A 19568-nucleotide genomic window follows, 5' to 3' on the forward strand; every position below is an offset into this window, starting at 1 on the left:
AGAGACACATTCCAAACTTTCAGATCTTAGAATTAGTAAGGCATAAAACTTAGTCGTGACTTATTTAATGAAGTGGGAAAACAAAATCAAAATGATGAGGCTGGTAAGAAAAACAGTTTTAGATATGAAAAACATAGTTATTGAATAAAAACTCAATCGATGGGCTAAAACCAAAACACAAGAGAGCAAAATGGTGGTTTAGGAAAGTGGAAGAGAGCTCTGAATAAAGCACTCAGAACAGAACACAGAGGAGGATGTGAAGTACATGTTCAAGGGGGTAAGAGACACTGGCAATACAATGAGAAGGCCTACATGTGATTAATTGGGATCCCGGTGGGACAGATAGAGAGAATGGAAAAAAAAAGATCAATATTTGAAGAGTTGAAAGTGGGGCATTTTCCAAATAGGAAAAACTTTCAATCCACAGAGAAGGTGCGAGGTATACTAGGCAGGATAAATAAAAAGAAAGCCACATATAGACACATCATAGAATGTTCAGAACACCAAGAATGAAAAGGAGCTAAAGATAAGACAAATGACCTACCAAGGAAGCAAGAGCTGCCCATTCATCACCAGCAATGGAAGCCAGAAATCAGAGGAACGGCGTCTTCAAAGTGCAGAGAACGAGACCATCATTTTCACTTGGGTAAGACTAGAGTTTTTCTTAAGGGTTGTTTTGTCCCCCCCGTTACCGTCGGAATAATTTATGAACTTCAGACTTCAGAGTGGTGGGGTTGGGTAAGGTCAGTGAGAATAGTCACATTAAGAACATTCCACATTCCATAACCACGTTCAGTCTGCTTGTAATAGATAAGTTTTACCATCTTCTATGTATATAGACGTTTTCAGATAAACAGAAACTGAGAGTTTATCACCAATGGGCCTTTACTAAAAGAATTTAAAAGTATGTTCCTCAGGAAGAAGGAAAGTGATCTCAGAAGAATGTCTAAGAAGCAACAAGGAATCCTTAGAAGCGAAACCACAAAACACATTGCTAAAGCAAAATGAAAAAAAAGTAGAATATGAAAATATCTAATTTGGTGGTTTAAAAAAGTACAGAAAGAAACTGGATAGTAATACCACGAAAAGAGTTGATAATCATAAATGGTGTTTAAAGCTTCTTGAATTGTTCAGATGGGGGGGTTAAGATACTAACTTTTTAAAAATGTTTATTAATTTATTTTTGAGAGAGAGACAGACTGTGAGAGAGCTTGAGAAGGTAAGGGGCAGAGAGAGAGGGAGAGAGAACCTTAAGCAGGCTCCGTGCTGTCAGCACAGAACCCACAAGGCGTGAGATCATGACCTGAGCCAAAACCAAGAGTCAGACGCTCAACCGACTGAACCACCCAGTCACCCCAAGATACCAACTTCTTATTTTTCAAGTTAGACGTGCATATAAAATGTTAAAAGTAAACAGTAAAATGGGGCACCTGGCTGACTCAGTTGAAAGAGCATGTGACTTTTGATCTCAGGGTCTTGAGTTTGACCCCATGTTGGGTGTAGAGATTACTTAACACCAAACAAACAAAAACTAAACCGTAAAAAAGTAGAGATGCAGTGATGAGCATCCCAATAAATATAATAATGAAAAAAAACAACATTAGCACAATTCAATGAAAAGACTCCTTTAAAAGTAAGGAAAAATACAGTAAAAATGTGGAAGCAAATTTAGATATCTTAGAAATATTGTTTTAAAAGGAAAATAGGTAATATAGCCAGTTAAGAGGCAAGTATTGAGTCAGACTGGGAAAAATTAGGAATCCGATATCTATGTCTCAGATATTTTTATATATAATTTTTTTTTTAATTTTTTTTTTCAACGTTTTATTTTTTATTTTTGGGACAGAGAGAGACAGAGCATGAACAGGGGAGGGGCAGAGAGAGAGGGAGACACAGAATCGGAAACAGGCTCCAGGCTCTGAGCCATCAGCCCAGAGCCCGACGCGGGGCTCGAACTCACGGACCGCGAGATCGTGACCTGGCTGAAGTCGGACGCCTAACCGACTGCGCCACCCAGGCGCCCCTGTCTCAGATATTTTTAGAGTGCACGCAGGTGTTTTAGAACAGCACACAGGTGTTCAAGATGTGATTCTTAAGAAGCTTAGCTATTTTTGTACAAAAAGATTAACTATTTACAAGTCCCTCTTTGCTGCCCACCTCTATACTTGTCCAAAGTTTGAAAGATGGTTTATTTCCTTGTATGATCGGAAACACCTTAAATTTGTGAGTTTTCTCTATGTGTCCATGAACGCTGCTAAGTTCCAAGATGACATCAGTTTTTTTTTTTTTACAGGTACGTGGTCATTTTCAAAAGGCCTATTTCACACGCTTTCTTTTTAAAGAACCCAAGTCACCCAAAACTGAGTAGAAAAACGTGCTATTTTTATGAAACTTATGCAAATATATGACACTATGGATTATTCAGCTTTGGGTACCTCCTAGGCTTGATTAAGACATACATAGTTAGGGTCTCCTGGGTGGCTCAGTCGGTTAAGCATCCAACTTTGGCTCAGGTCATGATCTCACGATTCCCGAGTTCAAGCCCTGCGACAGACTCTGTGCCGACAGCTTGGAGCCTGGAGCCTGCTTTGGATTCTGTGTCTCCCTCTCTCTCTTACCCTCCCCCACTCACGCGTTTTTCTCTCCCTCTCTCAAAAAAAAAAAAATTTTAAAAATTTGAAAAAGGCACAGTAAGCTAAAATTTGTAAAGAGGTTTCACAGGAAAATGTTCCCTATCTGTGATCCCCCGTTGTACTTTAAAATTGTTCTTGCTAATTTTTCATTTCTGATGATCTGCTGAAGAGCGTTTACCAGACACCCACAGCATCAAATCTTCAATGTTTTAAAGGCAGCCTCCAAAGGGAACAAAATGGAACCAATTCTAGAGAACAACATAAAGTCAGGATCTATGTTGGGTAGATGGGAACCTGACCAGAGGATGCCAGAGTGATTTTGCTTTGGATGAGAATGCCAGAGAGTTTCTCTTAGGGGTTGTTCTCCCCACATTACTCCTTTCCAAAACACTGGATTGCTGTTCTGAGACCTCAGAGCCGTAGCAGGTAGGACGCATCAGCAATTCTAGTCACATTAAGTACATTCGTTTACATCCTACCTCATTCCACAGAGGATTTGAGTATGTGTATAATCTGCAACGGTCTCTACGTTAAAAAATCAAGATCATAGAAAATATGTGAAGAATAGGAATATTAGTCTGGGCCAGAGGTCCCCACATTTTGCTGTACTTGACAAACCCTGGGGGCAGCCTCTAAAACTCCTGGTGCCCACGTGGCACCCCACACCAGTTAGATCAGTGGCTGGGAGAAGAAGGTAGAGAATAATAGTTTTAAATCTCCCCCGGTGTTCCTATCTGCAGTAAAGTTTGGGAACCACTGGCAGAGGCTATCATTCTCAACTCAACATGCACATTAGCCTCACCAGGGAAGCCATTGTAACTACTGATGCCTGTGTGCCTACTCTGAACCAATGCAATCATGGTCTCCTATGTTAGCAACTGAGCCCTTGTTACTGGGCACTGGGTAATTTTAAACCTCCCCAGATGGTAACAATGTGCATCCAGCATACAGAACCATTGCACTGGGGGAAAGCTGGTACGTAATTACGAAGGGGACTGATTTCATTTTTTTTTTTAATTTTTTTTTCAACGTTTATTTATTTTTGGGACAGAGAGAGACAGAGCATGAACGGGGGAGGGGCAGAGAGAGAGGGAGACACAGAATCGGAAGCAGGCTCCAGGCTCTGAGCCATCAGCCCAGAGCCTGACGTGGGGCTCGAACTCACGGACCGCGAGATCATGACCTGGCTGAAGTCGGACGCTTAACCGACTGTGCCACCCAGGCGCCCCTGATTTCATTTTTTATGGGTTCTTTTATGGCTTAAGGCCAGAAGATTGGTTCTGTTTCCTGGTGGCCAGGGTAAATAGAAAAATAATCATCTGAAATAGTTCTTGTCATCCATACGTAAAAGCTTCCCAGTCCCTTGGAAGAAAGAAAGCTTTTCTTTAAAAAAAAAAAAAAATTTTTTTTAATGTTTATTTTAGAGAGAGGGAAGGAGAGCACGCGTGCAAGTGAGCAGGTGCAGGCGGAGGAGGGGCAGAGAGAGAGGGAGACAGAATCTGAAGCAGGCTCCAGGCTCTGAGCTGTCAGCACAGATCCTGGTGCAGGGCTCAAACTCGCGAGCCTCGAACTCATAAGCTGTGAGAACATGACCTGAGCTGAAGTCGGACGCTTAACCGACTGAGACACCCAGGTGCCCCAAGGAAACTTTTCTTCACAGATCTGAAATGTTATGAGTGTTCTTACAGGAGTCATCGAATGATGTTATGAATCACAGTTTTATAAACACCCTTACAATAAATGACGTATGGCAAGTTTCCTCTTGTAGTTTCTAATAGCCTTTCCTTAGGGAAAGCCAAGGACATGACCCAAGAGTGCCGGTGGGTGGGTGTAGGCTGTTAGGGTGGGGGTGTGGGAGCAGGAACCAGGGAGGAAGTATGACCCACCTCTACAGTTCCCATACATTATGGTCTCCCCCAGGGATAACGCTTGGAACTATGCACCTCCGGGATGTAGGAATATTGTTAGAAATTTCAATTCTCTATTAGAAAACTTGAAAATCGAGTACTTACCCCCTGCCCCCCAGAAAGGTAACAAAGTTTGACAAAGGCCTGGCTAGTGAGGTAAAGAAGCAGTGAATCCTATAGGAGTCTCAGGCTCCGTGAAGAGCATGTTAGAATTGGGGCTGTGTACAAAGAATGAAGAGATCTGTCTTAAGTGCTCCTCGGTAAAGATGATTTTTCTCCCCTCAATTGGGTTTTTGTGGTATCTAAGTACTGTTGATTTAATGGCCCATGATTCCTGAACAAGAAGTCTTCTGAGAGGTATTAACTCCATGGGGCTAAGCCTTGAGACCCATTATACCTAGAGCACATTGTTTTAAGCCAGTGTAATGTCATTGGGAGGCAAAGAGTTTAAGTGAGGTTGGATATGTCCATTTTCTTCCTGCTAGATCGGAAAATGATCTAGCAGGGCATACGGCAGATATTTTAGTAAAGTAGCTGGGAACAGGCATAACGATTCTCTAGGATCACGTGAGTTCCTTCTTGAAAAATTTTAAAAGCACCCAGTTAATACCCAAGTAGGCATTCTGAGGTTTCTTTTCAAAGGAAAATGGCCTGTTCTTTTTTTTTTTTTTTTTTTTTTAACTCCCAACTGCACTTAACATCTAAATTTAAGGAAAGGCTTCCTGGAAAAAAAGTCGAGTGATGAATTTCTTTCATTTATTTAAAGTAGTCTCTGGCGTTCTTGTAAATCTGAAGGATTAAAATGAACTGCTTGCTGTAGAAGAAACAGTAGCTTGGAAGTGAGGAAGAAATCTTACGGTGGCTAATAAGACATCTTAATAGTTTGCATATGCAGAGAATAACCTTAAACTTGAGTTTGATATTTCACGTTGCAGCTCACAAATGAGCTGCCTTTTATTCAAAGAACCAAGCTGTCTGTTTTCGAGTGGGTGGGTGTGTACCCAGAGTTGGCGCTGTGTTGGTTTTGTGCCCTGTAAGGTTGACACAGGCAGTGGCGACTCGCGGCCACACCGGGGCAGCCTCTCCCCTGCAGGCGGCCAGGCCCGGCGGATCGGCTCCAGGGAACTGACACCGTAGTCAAGTCCGGCTTGCTGGGGTGGCCAAGATTATTTAAAGGGGTCTAGAAACATCCATATTTCCTCCTTTAACATTTACTGCGAGCTCAGGGCTCTGGGTAAAAAGCCCGTGGGGAAGAAAAATGAACTGAGTGGAGTTCCCCCCCCCCCCGGGGAAAATGCCTTCAGCCTCCCCACCCCCCGCCGCCCCCCAAATGCCCAGGTCGCCCCTTCCCCAAAGCAGAGGGCAAGCGAGAGAGGAGGGTGGGTCAGCTCGGAAGGCCAAACCCACGCCCCAGGCTGACCCGCTCTGCGGCCGGGTGAGCCCGGGAGAGCCACGCTGGAGGCCTGGGGGGTGGGGTGGGCGTGGGGGCAGAGCCCCGCCACCCCGCAGCCCGCGGCCCGCCCCCAAGTCCGGCCTGTGATTGGCTTGGGGGGCGCGTGTGCCCGCCCCGGCGAGGCGGGGAGGGTCCCCTCTGGGCGCCGGGTGGGAGGAGGCGGAGGACTGGGCGGAGAGAGCGGGGGCCGCAGGGAGCGAGCGAGGGGGCGGGCGAGCCGGGTTCCGGAGATCGGAGAGCAGGCTCCGAGAGGGGCGGAGTGCTGCGGGCGGGCGAGCGGGGAGGGAAAGCCCGGCGGGCTCCGCGCCGCCGCCCGCTGCACGGCGCGCTCTCCGGACCGCCAACCCGTACGGCCCCGCAGCCTTCCGGGAAGAAGCGGCGCAGGCAGCGGCCGCAGCGCGCGCTCGGGCTCCCTCACCTGCCGGCGTCCGGCGGCTCCCCCGGCGGGACGCGCGCAGGCCGGGCGCCGAGGAGGAGAGAAGACCGGCCGCCCGCGCCGCAGCCCAGCCGCCCGGGAGCGCCTCCGAGCCCTCGCGGGGCGCCGGCTCCATGGCGACCGGGCTCGGGGAGGAGATCTACGGACTTTCGGAAGATGAGGTGAGCGGTGTCCCTTCCCTCCTGGGACTCCCCGGGGAGTTCCTGTCCCGCGCCGGCAGGGGGTGGGGATCGGGCCGACCCCCGGGTGCGCGTCTCCAGCGCCTGCGGTGGAACCTCAAAGGCGGGTGTGTTCTGCGGTTGGGGCCCGGCTTGGGGGGGGGGTGGTCTTCGGGCCCTTCCGCCCGGCGCTTGCGCCCCCAAACCCTAGCGGTGCGCATTGTTTGTAAATAGAGCGGCGCGACGCCCTTCGAGCCGGGGTTCGCCCCGCTGCTCCCTGCTTTGGGAGTGGGAGGAAGGCGCGTGCGCCTCTCTGGCCGCCTGTTCCCCCTCCTCTCCCAGCAGCGTCTCCCGGGCTGTTGGGCAACTTTCCGCCTCTCGCCCCTCCAGCCCGGGAGTCCATGATGTATGTCACGTCTGGGTCTCGGCTGGGGGCCCGCGCCGCGCGGGGGAGCCCGGGGCCGCGGAGGAGCCTGAATTGTCTCCCCTTTGGAACTTTCCAGCGATCGAGTCAGCAAGTGCTCTTGATGAATGTGTGCTTATCACGGTGGGAGTAGGCGACACGCTCGAGCTGGGTGTGTCTGTCCCTTCGGCTTGCAGAGTCGAAACCAGGAGAGTGGATCTCGGGGTCTTTTCGGTGGGGAAGGACGGCTGGCGTGGTGGCAGGTGCTACTGGAAACTTGGGGGAAGCTTGCAGCCCTGCCATTTTTTATTTTTTTTTTTTTTCCTTTTTCTTTCCTCCCAAGGATTTAAAGCCCGGCACCTCCGGGGTAGAGACAAAAGCTCAATTGAGCTCTTTTATTAATAAAGCAAATCAGATAAGCCACGCCTCCAAGGCTGCCGGTTCGACTGGAAAGAGCTTTGTTTTTACCCTCACTCCTCGCAGTTTCCCACTCCTCCTTTTCGAAGCGATCCTGGTAAATCGCTGCTGAGCCCTCTCTCGACCAGCCACGCTCGGCTCTTATTGGTGTGTTGCGCGGCCAAAAAGGGGGGGTGGGAGGCCTGTCGCTGGCGCGGCGTGACCGGCAGGCTGGATGGAGCAGGTAGGAGGGGTTTGCCATCTGGCGGGGTGCGCGCTCAGGTCTGGCTCCCCTTTCGAGAGGTGAATTTACAACCCATGAAGCATTACTCAGCAGGGAGGTATTTCCTATCCTGGTTGTTCATTTCATGAAAAGTTGATGCCTGGAAACCCGAGGATTTGTGGCTTTCCCTTTCTTCCTCTCCTTTCTTTTCTGAGGTCCTCTCTTTCTCCGGGGTTGGGGGTGGGGTTCACGGAAGGCTATTATCTAGACCTGCCCACGTTATGGCTTCTCTCTCACCAGCTTTCTGGTATGGGGTGTGTGTGTGTGTGCGCGCGCGTGCTTTGTAAGTGTGTAATAGAATAGTTATCTTGGGGTGGGGAGGGTGTTTGGGGGTATGGCTTTTTTTTTTTTTTTTTCCCTTAACAGCTAGGTAAAGCTTGCTGTGATGTGTATTTTATCAGAGAATGATCGCAATGCAAATAATGTGTGATTACGTTTTCGATTATTTTGCCATGCTGTGCTCGGGTAAAATAATTTCCTTTTTTGGAGCAGTCACCTGGGGATGGGTGAAAGGACCATTGTTTTCTTTTACCCAGGGGGTGCTGCTCTCCCCGGCAGGCTCCTCTGCCGGAGCTTCCCCTTTCACTCTCCACTTCTCCATTTAATGAGCAGCAGTAGATGGCAGGCAGCGAGCTTTTAGGAAGGTGCTGAGATACAGACATTCCTAAACAAAGGGCTTTTGAGGTTTTGTGGGGGAAGACCGCTGCATTTCATCTTTGGTCTCTCTCTCTTTTTTACATGATTTTCAAAGCTCCCTGAAAAAAAATATTACTATTAAGAGTGTTTTGGGAAATTTAACGGGATCAAGGAATGCTATGTACATCCCTGTTTAATCTTTCTTTACATGTACATCCAGTGTCCCCTTCTACCTCGAGTGCACCTTGCCGCTTGAGTTAACACAGATCTTCTTAACTGGCGTCCAGTGTGAGAGTGAAGGATGAAATACAAACAGCATTGGGGTTTGTGTGTATATGTATGACTGGGTTCATTCCTGCATGTTGCTAGAGGGATGTTTGGGGCTGTATGGGGAGAAGCACGAGGTGACGAAGACATTTTATTGAGTGATGGCTGTGTCGCTAGAACTATTTAGATTCCACGCCCCCCACCCCCACCCCCTGCACGTTGTATTACAAAAGGCAACTCACATCTGTTGTGTTTTTTCAGCTTCCCCCGCCAGTGAGAAAATAAGGCAGGGCTGTTTTGATGACTTCCCATTTCTATGGTATTTGCTTTTTATGGGAGATTTTGCACTGTCAGGTTACCCTTTGGAAAATCAGGGAATGCCTTCGTAGAATATTAACAAATTGTGGAATTTGCACAGTTTGTTTGGTCTCTCCGAGTTAGCCTGTGTAAGGAAACAAATGACAGATCTTCACAGGCTCCGAAAGCAGACTGGCTGAGGCTGTTTTTTCCAGGCGTATTAAATATGGGTGTACCTCAGCTCGGGCACTCGATGTGCTGCAGGACATCACACAGGAGGAGGTTTTGATTGCCACACAGTTATCTTATGCACCTCTTAGCAAAATAGGTGTCCCTACCTGGCACATTTCTTAGAAGTAAGTTTGTTTTTTTCGTTGGAAGTTGATGGGAGAGCACTGTGTGTTTGGAGGGCACTCAGGTTTTGTATTCCCTCTCGGAAAGCTTCTTTAGCTGTAAGTGCTGCTGCTGAAGCAGTGGATGCCAAGACGGAGGACCTTGCTCCTAGGTCTCTCCAGCTTGTAGAATGGAAGGGATTAAATGTGGACTTTGCTTGTGTGAATGCATGTACTGTTTATTTTTTGTGTCTTTCCGGCTGAGGTTCCTCAGTGAGTTATTATTCCTATTTACTGGTGTAAATCGGGTCACCTTCAGGAAACCAAATTTGAAATTGCCGTCAGGTGAAGGACTTTGGGTGTTAGATGAGCAGATTGGCCAGATTTTGTGATTCCGGGCCCAGCATCAGATGGGGTTTGGAATCCGAATGGTTGGACCAGTTGCGTCTGGCACGCTTCCTTGGCAGTTTTTTGTTTTGCTTTGTGTATTTATTTATTTAATGGCAATCCCGTAGCACATTTTGGTAGTTTACTTGGGAGTGTTACTGTTGATCTTCTGAAACCTTTTATTACAACATCCTTTCTAAGATTTTGGAAATCCTTTATGGAAGAGATTTTTGCTGGGCGAAATACTAAAGTCTCAATGACAGCTTTCTTATTAGATGTGGCATTTTTGGGGTGGTTACGGGGAGGTAAATGGCATAGAAATGAAGACCAGGCTGACGTGGGATAGTCCTTTGACACCTTCCGTCTGTAATTTATGCAAACCAGCATAATTGGCGACGGTTTCATATGCTTTCTCTATACCTAGCACCATGTTAGGCCTCGATGTACTTGTCTCATTGAATCCTCATGAACCCACTGTGAGGCGTGCTAAGATTTACAGGTGAGGAATGGAAGCTCAGAGATGTTAAGTGACCTGTATAAGGCCACACAGCGAGGAAGTTACGGAATTGGGCCCTGAACCCCGTTCTGTTGATCACACAGCCCTAGCTTTGAACGTGCTTCCTCCCTTCCAAGTTATCTTGAAAGGTCTTCATAGCTGGGTTGTTGAGGTTAATTTGCAATGGCGATAAACATCAGGAGTTGTAAACTGAATGACCTCTAGGTCTGCATTGACCGGGAGGCTTTCTTAGCATGGTCTCCATTGTGTTTTAAAACTTGGGAGTTTTTACAGAAAATGGTAAAAATCTCACCTCACTGGGGCTCCATTCTCACCTGGCAACAATTAGTGGGTCCTAGGCGTCGCCCTGGAGATGTCCCCTACACCCTATTCCAGGTTTCTCTTTATTCGCTTGCATATAATTACCTCCTTCATAACAAGCACTGAAGGTTGGCGCAGGTCTGTTTTCTTTAAGAGGCTGCCAACTTGAAGATGCACCATTATTTTACGTACCGCTAAGAAAGAATGAAAAAAAAAATTGCTGTCACACCGTGTTATACCATTAATTTCATGAAGCATCCTTATTTCAGGGTGTTTTAGAATTCATGACTCCGATTAGAAACCTGAGATAACCCTGGGCCGTCAGTTTCAAATAATACACCAGTCATTCGACACTTTCAAGTCAGTTGCTAGTCAGATTTTTGCCTTTCTGTTACTGCGAAGAGGGGTAGCACGCGGGAAATGGTCTTTTTTTTTTTTTTTTTTTAATTTTTTTTTTTTTCAACGTTTATTTATTTTTGGGACAGAGAGAGACAAAGCATGAACAGGGGAGGGGCAGAGAGAGAGGGAGACACAGAATCGGAAACAGGCTCCAGGCTCTGAGCCATCAGCCCAGAGCCCGACCTGGGGCTCGAAATCACGGACCGCGAGATCGTGACCTGGCTGAAGTCGGACGCTTAACCGACTGCGCCACCCAGGCGCCCCGAAATGGTCTTGACTGGACATTGGCAGAGAAGAAGCAGGGAGCCCACAAGAGAGGCCACCTGAATAGCCATCTGTAAGTAATTTAGAGGCGTCGTTAATTTTTTAAAAGGTGGTCTGTGTGTGTTTTCAAGAGATCACTTGGGAAACCCTGCATGCTGTCTCTGCGGCTGTGCAAAGGCGATCACAAGATTGCTTTTGGCAATTAGTTTAGATACTGTTTGGATCTAAGGGTAGATGCTGAAAAGCAGTTTTGTAGAGGGAGATAAGACTTGCCCGTTTGTTCCAAGCCCAAATGCCTGAATCAGGCCTAGCAGTGCTGGCTGGTATGCTCTGTGCCCAGGACACGGGCTTACCCCGGTGACAGCCTGCATCATGATTGGTAACATTTAAGAAAAACTCTAAAAGGGCCTAGGTTTTATTGTGATATTTAAAAGCAGTTATTTTTTCATTTATATATATTTTTTATGTTTGTTTATTTTTGAGGGAGAGAGAGAGTATGAGCAGGGGAGGGACAGAGAGAGAGAGGGAGACACAGAATCCCAAGCAGGCTCCAGGCTCCGAGCTGTCAGCACAGAGTCTGACGTGGGGCTCGAACTCACGAACTGTGAGATCATGACCTGAGCCAAAGTCTGATCGTAACCAGCTGAGCCACCCAGGCATTCCTAAAAGCAGTTTTATAAATGGGCGAATATAACACATTGTCTTAAATTCTACTCTTGTTAGATTTTTTATTTTTTTTCAGGAGTTCAATGGAATTTGTAGAAATCGATATTTTAATTTATATCCTCTTCAGTTTTATTTAGTCAGAATGTTCCGAATTCTCCTGTTACTGAAAAGCAGTTTCCTTAAGGAATAAAAATCATTTTGCCCAAAGGGGTAAGGACAGCATTAAAACAGGAATCGTCAGACAATCCTGGATTCTTCACCATGGCAGAATTTGTTTAAAAAAAAAAAAAATTTTTTTTTAATGTTTATTTTTGAGACAGAGAGAGCATGAACGGGGGAGGGTCAGAGAGAGGGAGACATAGAATCTGAAGCAGGCTCCGGGCTCCGAGCTGTCAGCACAGAGCCTGACGCGGTGTTTGAACTCACGGACTGTGAGATCATGACCTGAGCCGAAGTCAGATGCTTAACCGACTGAGCCCCCCAGGTGCCCCTACCATGGCAGAATTTAAAGGGGAAGAGGTTGAATGGTAGCCGGGCATCTTCTCAGTGCGGTGAGGACCCACGTCACCAGGAAACTTCCTTGCAGGGTGGTTCTGTGATTTTGGGAGCATCAATATGCTTGACGTGTAGTCAGGAGGAATCTCCAGGGAGAAATCCCGGGCATTAGAGAATGATGTCACACGCCATTGAGGGGAGAAACCTTATGCTCACTGCCTGTTTAATAGCCTTCCCGCATGGTGCAGTTCTTTTTGTTTAAATTTTTTTTTAAACGTTTATTTATTTTTGAGTCAGAGAGAGACAGAGCATGAACAGGGGAGGGGCAGAGAGAGAGGGAGACACAGAATCTGAAACAGGCTCCAGCCTCTGAGCTGTCAGCACAGAGCCCTTCGCGGGGCTCGAACTCACGGCCCGTGAGATCATGACCTGAGCCGAAGTCGGACGCTTAACCGACCAAGCCACCCAGGCGCCCCCCGCATGGTGCAGTTCTTAAACAACATAGCAGCATGGCAGTAGAGAAACCAATCAGTTTCGAGACATCGAGATCGTCTTACAATTCTTTTTTTGAGTTAGAAGATCTGTTTTAACAGACTTTATTGGTGCCTCTGAATTCGGGGTCCTGGATGAATAGGAGGGTTTTCAAGTGTTCTTGATGCGGTGGGTCTTTGACGTGTTTTTGCCTTAGTGATCTATTTAATCGATAACAAAGCCAACTACATGATCTTTTGACAATCCGTATTAAAGAGGATCAACATGATATATGCATACTGTAACGATGACAATAAGTATGCGGATGTTAGGCTTGGTGGAGGCTGGGAGAAGGGTGACCAAATGTTACTTTCTGTTTTTGTATTGTTTCTCTTCCAGGTCACCGTATAAACAAATAGATCTCACTTTCTGACTATAGGTGGCAATGTTTGTACTGTTTAATGATGTTACCCTTGGTTGGGAGTTGCTTGTTGGGGGAATCTGTAGAAACGGGAGCCGAATTTAGAGATGAAGATCACGTAGATTTAAGAAACCAGTATCTTCCTACAAACTGAAAAAAGAAAAAATTAGTTGGGTAACAATACCTAAAGTGATGTGTGTCAACGTGATCAGTTTCAAGCATCATCCTTTCTCTAAGGTTCGCCCTTCTCCAGAGCCTATTACATTTATTTATTTATTTATTTTTTTCAACGTTTTATTTTTATTTTTGGGACAGAGAGAGACAGAGCATGAACGGGGGAGGGGCAGAGAGAGAGGGAGACACAGAATCGGAAACAGGCTCCAGGCTCTGAGCCGTCAGCCCAGAGCCCGACGCGGGGCTCGAACTCCCGGACCGCGAGATCGTGACCTGGCCGAAGTCGGACGCCTAACCGACTGCGCCACCCAGGCGCCCCAAGAGCCTATTAAATTTAGAAGAGGGAAGGCACTTGGTTGTGCTGGTTGTTGGCGGGGGGGGGGGGGGGTACCCACAAACACACACGGAAATGGTCCTTCTGAGAAACACTGCCGAGTCCTTTCTTGGGTGCCTAGGGACTTCTAAATAATGCTGGTTCTATACGGACTGTTCCAGAATGGCCATCATGGGCTTTGGGAAGGAACTAATAATTCTCGCCACTCCTGGGTGCTTGATTGCTGGAGATCTTCTTGATTCCTGAGGTAAGACTGTAGCTCAGGTTCTAGCAGAGAGAAAATCAGTGGTATAAAGATCCGGGACACTTCTTTTATGAATGTGTAGGACCTCGTTATAGCTGTAATGTTTTGTTCTGATCCTGAGTGGCCTGAATGCTGGCTGTTACTGTAATACCTTTAGGTGAGGAAAGCCACATTACATAAGTGTATCTGGGGTAACTAGCTTAGACGTTGACACTCAGGTCGACTTTTTGTCCCTGACTCCAAGGTCCTGTATTGATTCAGAACTTGCCGAGTTTGATGGTGAGACTATCCGATTCCCTCGCTGTCACCACCTTCAGGGTTGGGTGACTTCTTGGCAGTCACTGAGATCCACTGAGAGAGCTTGTATTTTTATGCCGCCTCTTCAAGAAAAAGGGGCCATTGAAAAGTGACTTTGTTCTTGGCGTAAAATGCTGCGATGTGAAAGCCACCCTATAAAGGAGGCACTTAGAGTGGCTTGTGGGGATAGTGGTCCATGACGGGGATGCACTGGCCATCACAGGTCAGGGTGGTGTCCCATCACCTGTGATGTCAGCTGTGGCGGACCATGGCTTCCCAGGTGCACTGGAGTGACTCAGGTATGTGTCCACCCCCCTCCTGTCCACCGGGGGGAGGCCGTGTGCTTTTTCTGCCTCTGCGCGGGACTGGCTGCCTCCAGACTGAGGGGGGACCTTGTGGTGCAGTGACAAGGGCTCACTTGTGTTTGTGAGCCTCGGTCTTGGCCTTTGTTAGCACGATTTGCACATTTTACTTCCCAGTTTCAGCGGCATTCAAGGCCTGGCCTTCCCGGTCTCCTTGGATGAAGCTCTGGGTCCTGTTTTGTAGCGTGTCTTTGAGGGCACTTTGCGAAGCTGGCCTTGCACTGCGGGTGAGGCGTTGAGGTGGCCTTCGTGGCTGGGAAGATGCACGTTCCTACCTGGCGGGCCTCCGTGGAACATCTGTTAGGAATTGACGTCTTAAAATGCAAACTTAGTTTTGTTCCGTGGTCCGTAAGATTTCAAGTGTTAATGTACATTTTGGCACCTGTTGGAAGTCACCAGTGTGAGGGCTCTAGTGAAGACAGGCTTGGGTCAGAGGTGACGTAGAAGGTGAAGATCTTCTCTATTAGTTTTTCCTGCTTAAATGAAGATGTTTTCTGAATGGGTTAGTTTTACTCAACGTGCCTAAGTCTTGTTTTAAACGCTGGAAGTTATTTCGGTCTGGTGGTCCTCCCTCCACCCCTTCCAGAAAACAAAAGCAAGCCTAAGCTATTTAGAGAATTTGCTTAGTAAGCGCTCAGTGTGTACCTCGCGGAATTTGGAGAGCCACCTACTTAGTCTCCAATCTCCCGACTACCTTTAGAACCGGTGTATGTTGGCTTCCTTTTCTGAGGCTCCATTTTTCTCTCTCTCTCTCAATAAGTGATTCATCTCCAGGTGCCATCACTGCGCCAACTTGATCTTCGGCGGTTTGGGTTGGAAAGGGGAAGGAGTGTGAGGTTTCAAGAAAAAGCAAAACCGGGACTCCATTTGCTTCCTTTTATCATTCTCCAGTTCCTTTTGTGCTTCGTGAATTGTGTGTGATAATTGGATGCCAACGCAACTACAGTCGGGTTGTTTTTACACGTCTGTACTTCCTCCCCATTTGTTAGTTACTCCAGAGGATAAACAGATGTGGCTCTTGAATGAGGCACTCTCTGAAGGGAGCTGAACCCTGGGTTGATTCTGTGTTGTAGAGTATGTTTATCCCCATAATCGAGAAATTGGTATGTGCCATGCTGTCTGCCTTTGGGAATGATGTCTTAATTCCGCCGACTGTTAATAGTGGAAGAGAACACTGAACTCAGAGTAAGAGCTTTTCCTTTCCTTTGAGAAGTGAGGTAGAGAAGAGCATGCACCACCCATGGGGGTGGCTGGTGGGTTGGGGAGATATTGGAGAGGATTTAATAATGTGGAGATGTCACTCATATAGTTGGAAAAAGTGGGTTACAAAATGGGGGGTGCCATATGGTCCTATTGTGGTTAAGAGTATTTATGCATAGAGGGGCATCTGGTGGCTCAGCCAGTTAAGCATCTGACTCTGAATCTCAGCTCAGGTCTTGATCTCAGGGTTGTGGATCTAAGCCCCACGTTGGGCTTTGTGCTGGATGTGAAGACTACTGTGAAAAAAACAAACTATATATATGTATATATATATATGTATACACATGTGTATATATACATATATATATGTGTATATGTATATACACATGTATATATACATATATATGTGTATTTGTATATACACATGTGTATATATATGCACACACACACGTGCATGTGTGTATGTGTTTATGCATAGAAAAAATGTAACTGGGTACATATCAGGATAATAACAGTTATTTTTGAGTAAAGGGATTATGGGTAATTTTCATCTTTTTGATTTTACTTATATTTTTCTATATTTCTACGGTAAACTTTTTCTTAATATAAAAGCAAATTCAAGAGGCTTTGGGTAAAAAATGAGAGCACTTGTTCAGAACAGATACTGATAGGGTGATGAACATATGTTCATCAAGGGCCCTGCTCTGTGCTTTGTATTTAAGGATATCAAGGTCGGTGCGCTGCCACTCTTGCCTTTTAGGAGCTCCCTACCAACGTGGGAAGTTGCGGGATAGGTGAAAACAGGAGTGGACTTTTTCCAAAACAAAGGCGTGGGGTGGGGAATGAGTAAATTAGACTTACTTTCACTTGCAGTACAGAGGTTTCATTTTGTTCGTCATGGACACTTAAAATTTGGATTTTCATCTTTCTGTGCATCACAGCTGCATAAAAGTAATTTAGATCATTAGTTGTGTTTTAAGCTCTCTGAAATTTTTGTGTGCACAATGAAATTGGGGCCTGTGTGTGTGCCATAAAAACCAAACTGAACTCTATTTCTCCTTTTGCGTCTTTGGGTTTTGACTCAGTCTTGTTGCAGTACTGAATAGTTTTAGATCTCGAAAAGGTACTTGGACACGGCTGTGATCATCTGTGCGACTATCTAAGTATCTGGAAGCAGCTCTTTATTTTGCCTTCGAGCTGACTTGTAACGTACCTCCAGGATCGGTACGTCTGAGTACATTTCATGGTGGTCCCTTCCTGAACAAAAGGGTGCAGTTGACAGATACCATGTTATGTCTGATCTGACACTTGTCTTTGTGTGTCCCTCTCCCTGCTGCCGCTTTTAATATTTCTGACCTGAGGATGCATCTTGCAGTTGACGTGTGTGTATAACGTGGTGGTGGGTTCCCTGCACTCATACCACCCCCCCTCCTCCCCCCAAAGTTACAGTTTGCGGGTATCTCAGAATTGTAGTGCTTGAGTTGGCCAATCTCAATTTGTGTATCGTGGTGGCCTGTGTGTTATGTAGATGATTGATAGTTGTCATGGAGACCAGCGTTATCTTTCTTATTCAGTTATGCTGTGTCTGTTAAGCAGCCACCTGGACAGGAGGAGTGCCAGCTCGGTGACGTCATCAAGGAATCAGGTTCCATTCTTTACTCCGTGGTCTAAGGCCTGACCCTTTTCAGAGACCTTCTTGGTCTGAGAGTGGCAACCAGAGCTATGTTCTTTTTTCCTACTTGCAGAGGAAAGAGAATGGCTTCCTGGGTCTTTCTGTTAAGATGAAAGACATTTCATTCCCAGAAATACCTAGGCAATGTCTTGTGTCCCATTGGCCACGGGAGGCTTTGATCTGCTCATCTTTTAACCAGCTGCTGGCAAGGAGGGGATGGGATTACCTTTATTGCTCTAAGGGTCTACCCCTTGAGCTGAGGTGAAGCCCATGAAGGCCCCACAGTCCACCCACTGGATAATTCATCCACCTTCAGATATATTCACCTTCAGAAATACCCATGGCTTCCTGAAATCACATGCTCCCTTTCCCTAGAGAGGCAACCCATATTTTCATCTGAGTATTGCAACGATCTCTGGGTGATACACGGTCCCTTCTCTTACCCCTGAAAGGAGTTGTTTTTAATGGTCCAGTGATGGTATGGCTAAATAGGTTGGGTCCCCCAAAACACCAGCCTGCAATGGTGAAGAAAGAGTAGGGTGCTACCATAAACCTCCCATTTGGAGAGGGTGAAAATAAGAAAACTCCCAGCGTGCTGGTCGCCGGATCAGGAATAACAAGGCATCCTTGGCTTGGTTCGCTAGCCTGGCAGCTCATGGCTTTGCTGGATTATGCCCATTGTGAGACTCTCCCAGGGTCCCTGTCCTCTACAGCTGCACCTGGATGCGGCCGGTCCTGGCAAACTGCCTCTTCTTGGGTCCTGCTTGGGTGTGAGTTTGGGGCTTCAGGGTTGGGTGTCTAGGGATCGAACAGCCGCAGGCTAGTGTTGGCTGATCTGGGTATTTGGCAATATTGCTCCTGTGAAAACTTAGTACTGAGTTTGTTTGCATCCGGTCAATACCTTGACCTGGTAACAACAGCCCGTGACCTTATCTAGATGAAGTCTCTGGTTCTGGGAGTTTCTGTGTCCTAGTGAATGGTCTCCGTGCCCTGTTCATCCCCTTCACTTCTGCCTCAGAGCAGTTTGAAGTTAGCCTCACATGAAGAGGCACACCGTTTGGATCCAACAGACGGCTGGGCGCTTGAACCCACCCTGCCTTTGCTCTGCCTAGTCAGAATGCCCAACTTCCCCAGGCTGGGATGGTGGGGCTCACAGGACCCTCTGCCTGCCCCCGACTCCACCATTTCAATCTTATTTATAGCACTTCTTTTTATACACAATCTGTTACGGTTAGGGCTCTTGATTGCAAGCAACAGTCACCGATTCTGATTAATTTAAGCAGAAAGGGATTTATTGAAGGCATTTTGGATGGCACAGGAGTACCTGTCAAGCTGGAGAGCCGGGCGTAGGCTGCGGCAGGGGCCAAGGGAGGCTGGGCACCCCAAATCACAGTGAAGGACCCGGGGCCCCCCGACACTGAATGCCACCTCTGACACCGTTCCATACCCGTCTCTGGGTGCCGCGTGGGAGCATCCCCCTTGCCGTGGCTGCGTCCCTCTCCTCTTGCTTACCTGTGTCGGGGGTCCTCACCACCACTCTCGGGCTCAGTGATTCCTTCACAGGGACCCAGAAATCGTCGTACTGACAGTTACGGTTTATTATAGTAAAAGGGCACAGAGCAAAGTCAAAAGGAAGAGATGTGTGGAGTGAGGTTTGGGGGAGACCAGGTCGCCGGCCTCCACGAGTCCTCTCCCAGTGGTGGCCCGCAGCATGTGCAGAATTCCTCCAGCAGCAGCTGTGACAGCGTGCGTCACAGCGTGTGTGGGACGTTGTCCACCAGGGAATCTCACGAGGGACTCCGAGCCCTGGGTTTTGTCGGGGGCTGGCCGTGGGATGCCCTCTGCCTAGCACGCGCACTTCCAGACTCCCGGAATTGGGCGTGAAGCACGTGGCCGGCACAGTCTGGGCACAGTGAGGCACACGTCTCGTTCGGGGACAGTTGCACCCTCTGCGGAAGGAACTGTTTACCGTTCAAGTTTCCAGACACCGGCGGGGGCCCAGCCTCGAAAGCGGGCCTTTCTAAGGAGACCGATCTGGGCCTGCTGCACCAATTCCCACCTGCTCGCTGCCTCTTGGCGTCCCCGATGGCCAGTCTCAGGCCCGTGCCGGCGACCCTTGCTGCCGCGGGAGGGGGATGCAGGGTTTGTTCCTCCTTTTTTAAAC

The 19568-nt window shown here is 47.5% G+C and overlaps 1 protein-coding gene across 3 annotated transcripts in view; it reads left to right on the forward strand.

Annotated features, from left to right (window-relative positions):
• The first annotated feature begins 6180 nt into the window (after positions 1 to 6180).
• NEDD4L (NEDD4 like E3 ubiquitin protein ligase) overlaps positions 6181 to 19568 on the forward strand; it is a 346027-nt gene continuing 332639 nt past the window's right edge. For 2 of the 3 annotated variants that reach the window (XM_086683105.1, XM_086683102.1), the window contains exon 1: positions 6181 to 6590. In XM_086683105.1, coding sequence (XP_086539231.1) covers positions 6543 to 6590 — 48 coding nt within the window. In that variant the 5' untranslated portion in view covers positions 6181 to 6542. The remainder of the gene's footprint in view (positions 6591 to 19568) is intronic. The other variant, XM_086683104.1, reaches the window with a different exon arrangement.

The sequence above is a fragment of the Puma concolor genome, chromosome D3 (assembly GCF_028749965.1).
Source record: "Puma concolor isolate L17-30 chromosome D3, mPumCon1.1.hap2, whole genome shotgun sequence".
NCBI classification, from domain to species: Eukaryota; Metazoa; Chordata; class Mammalia; order Carnivora; family Felidae; genus Puma; species Puma concolor.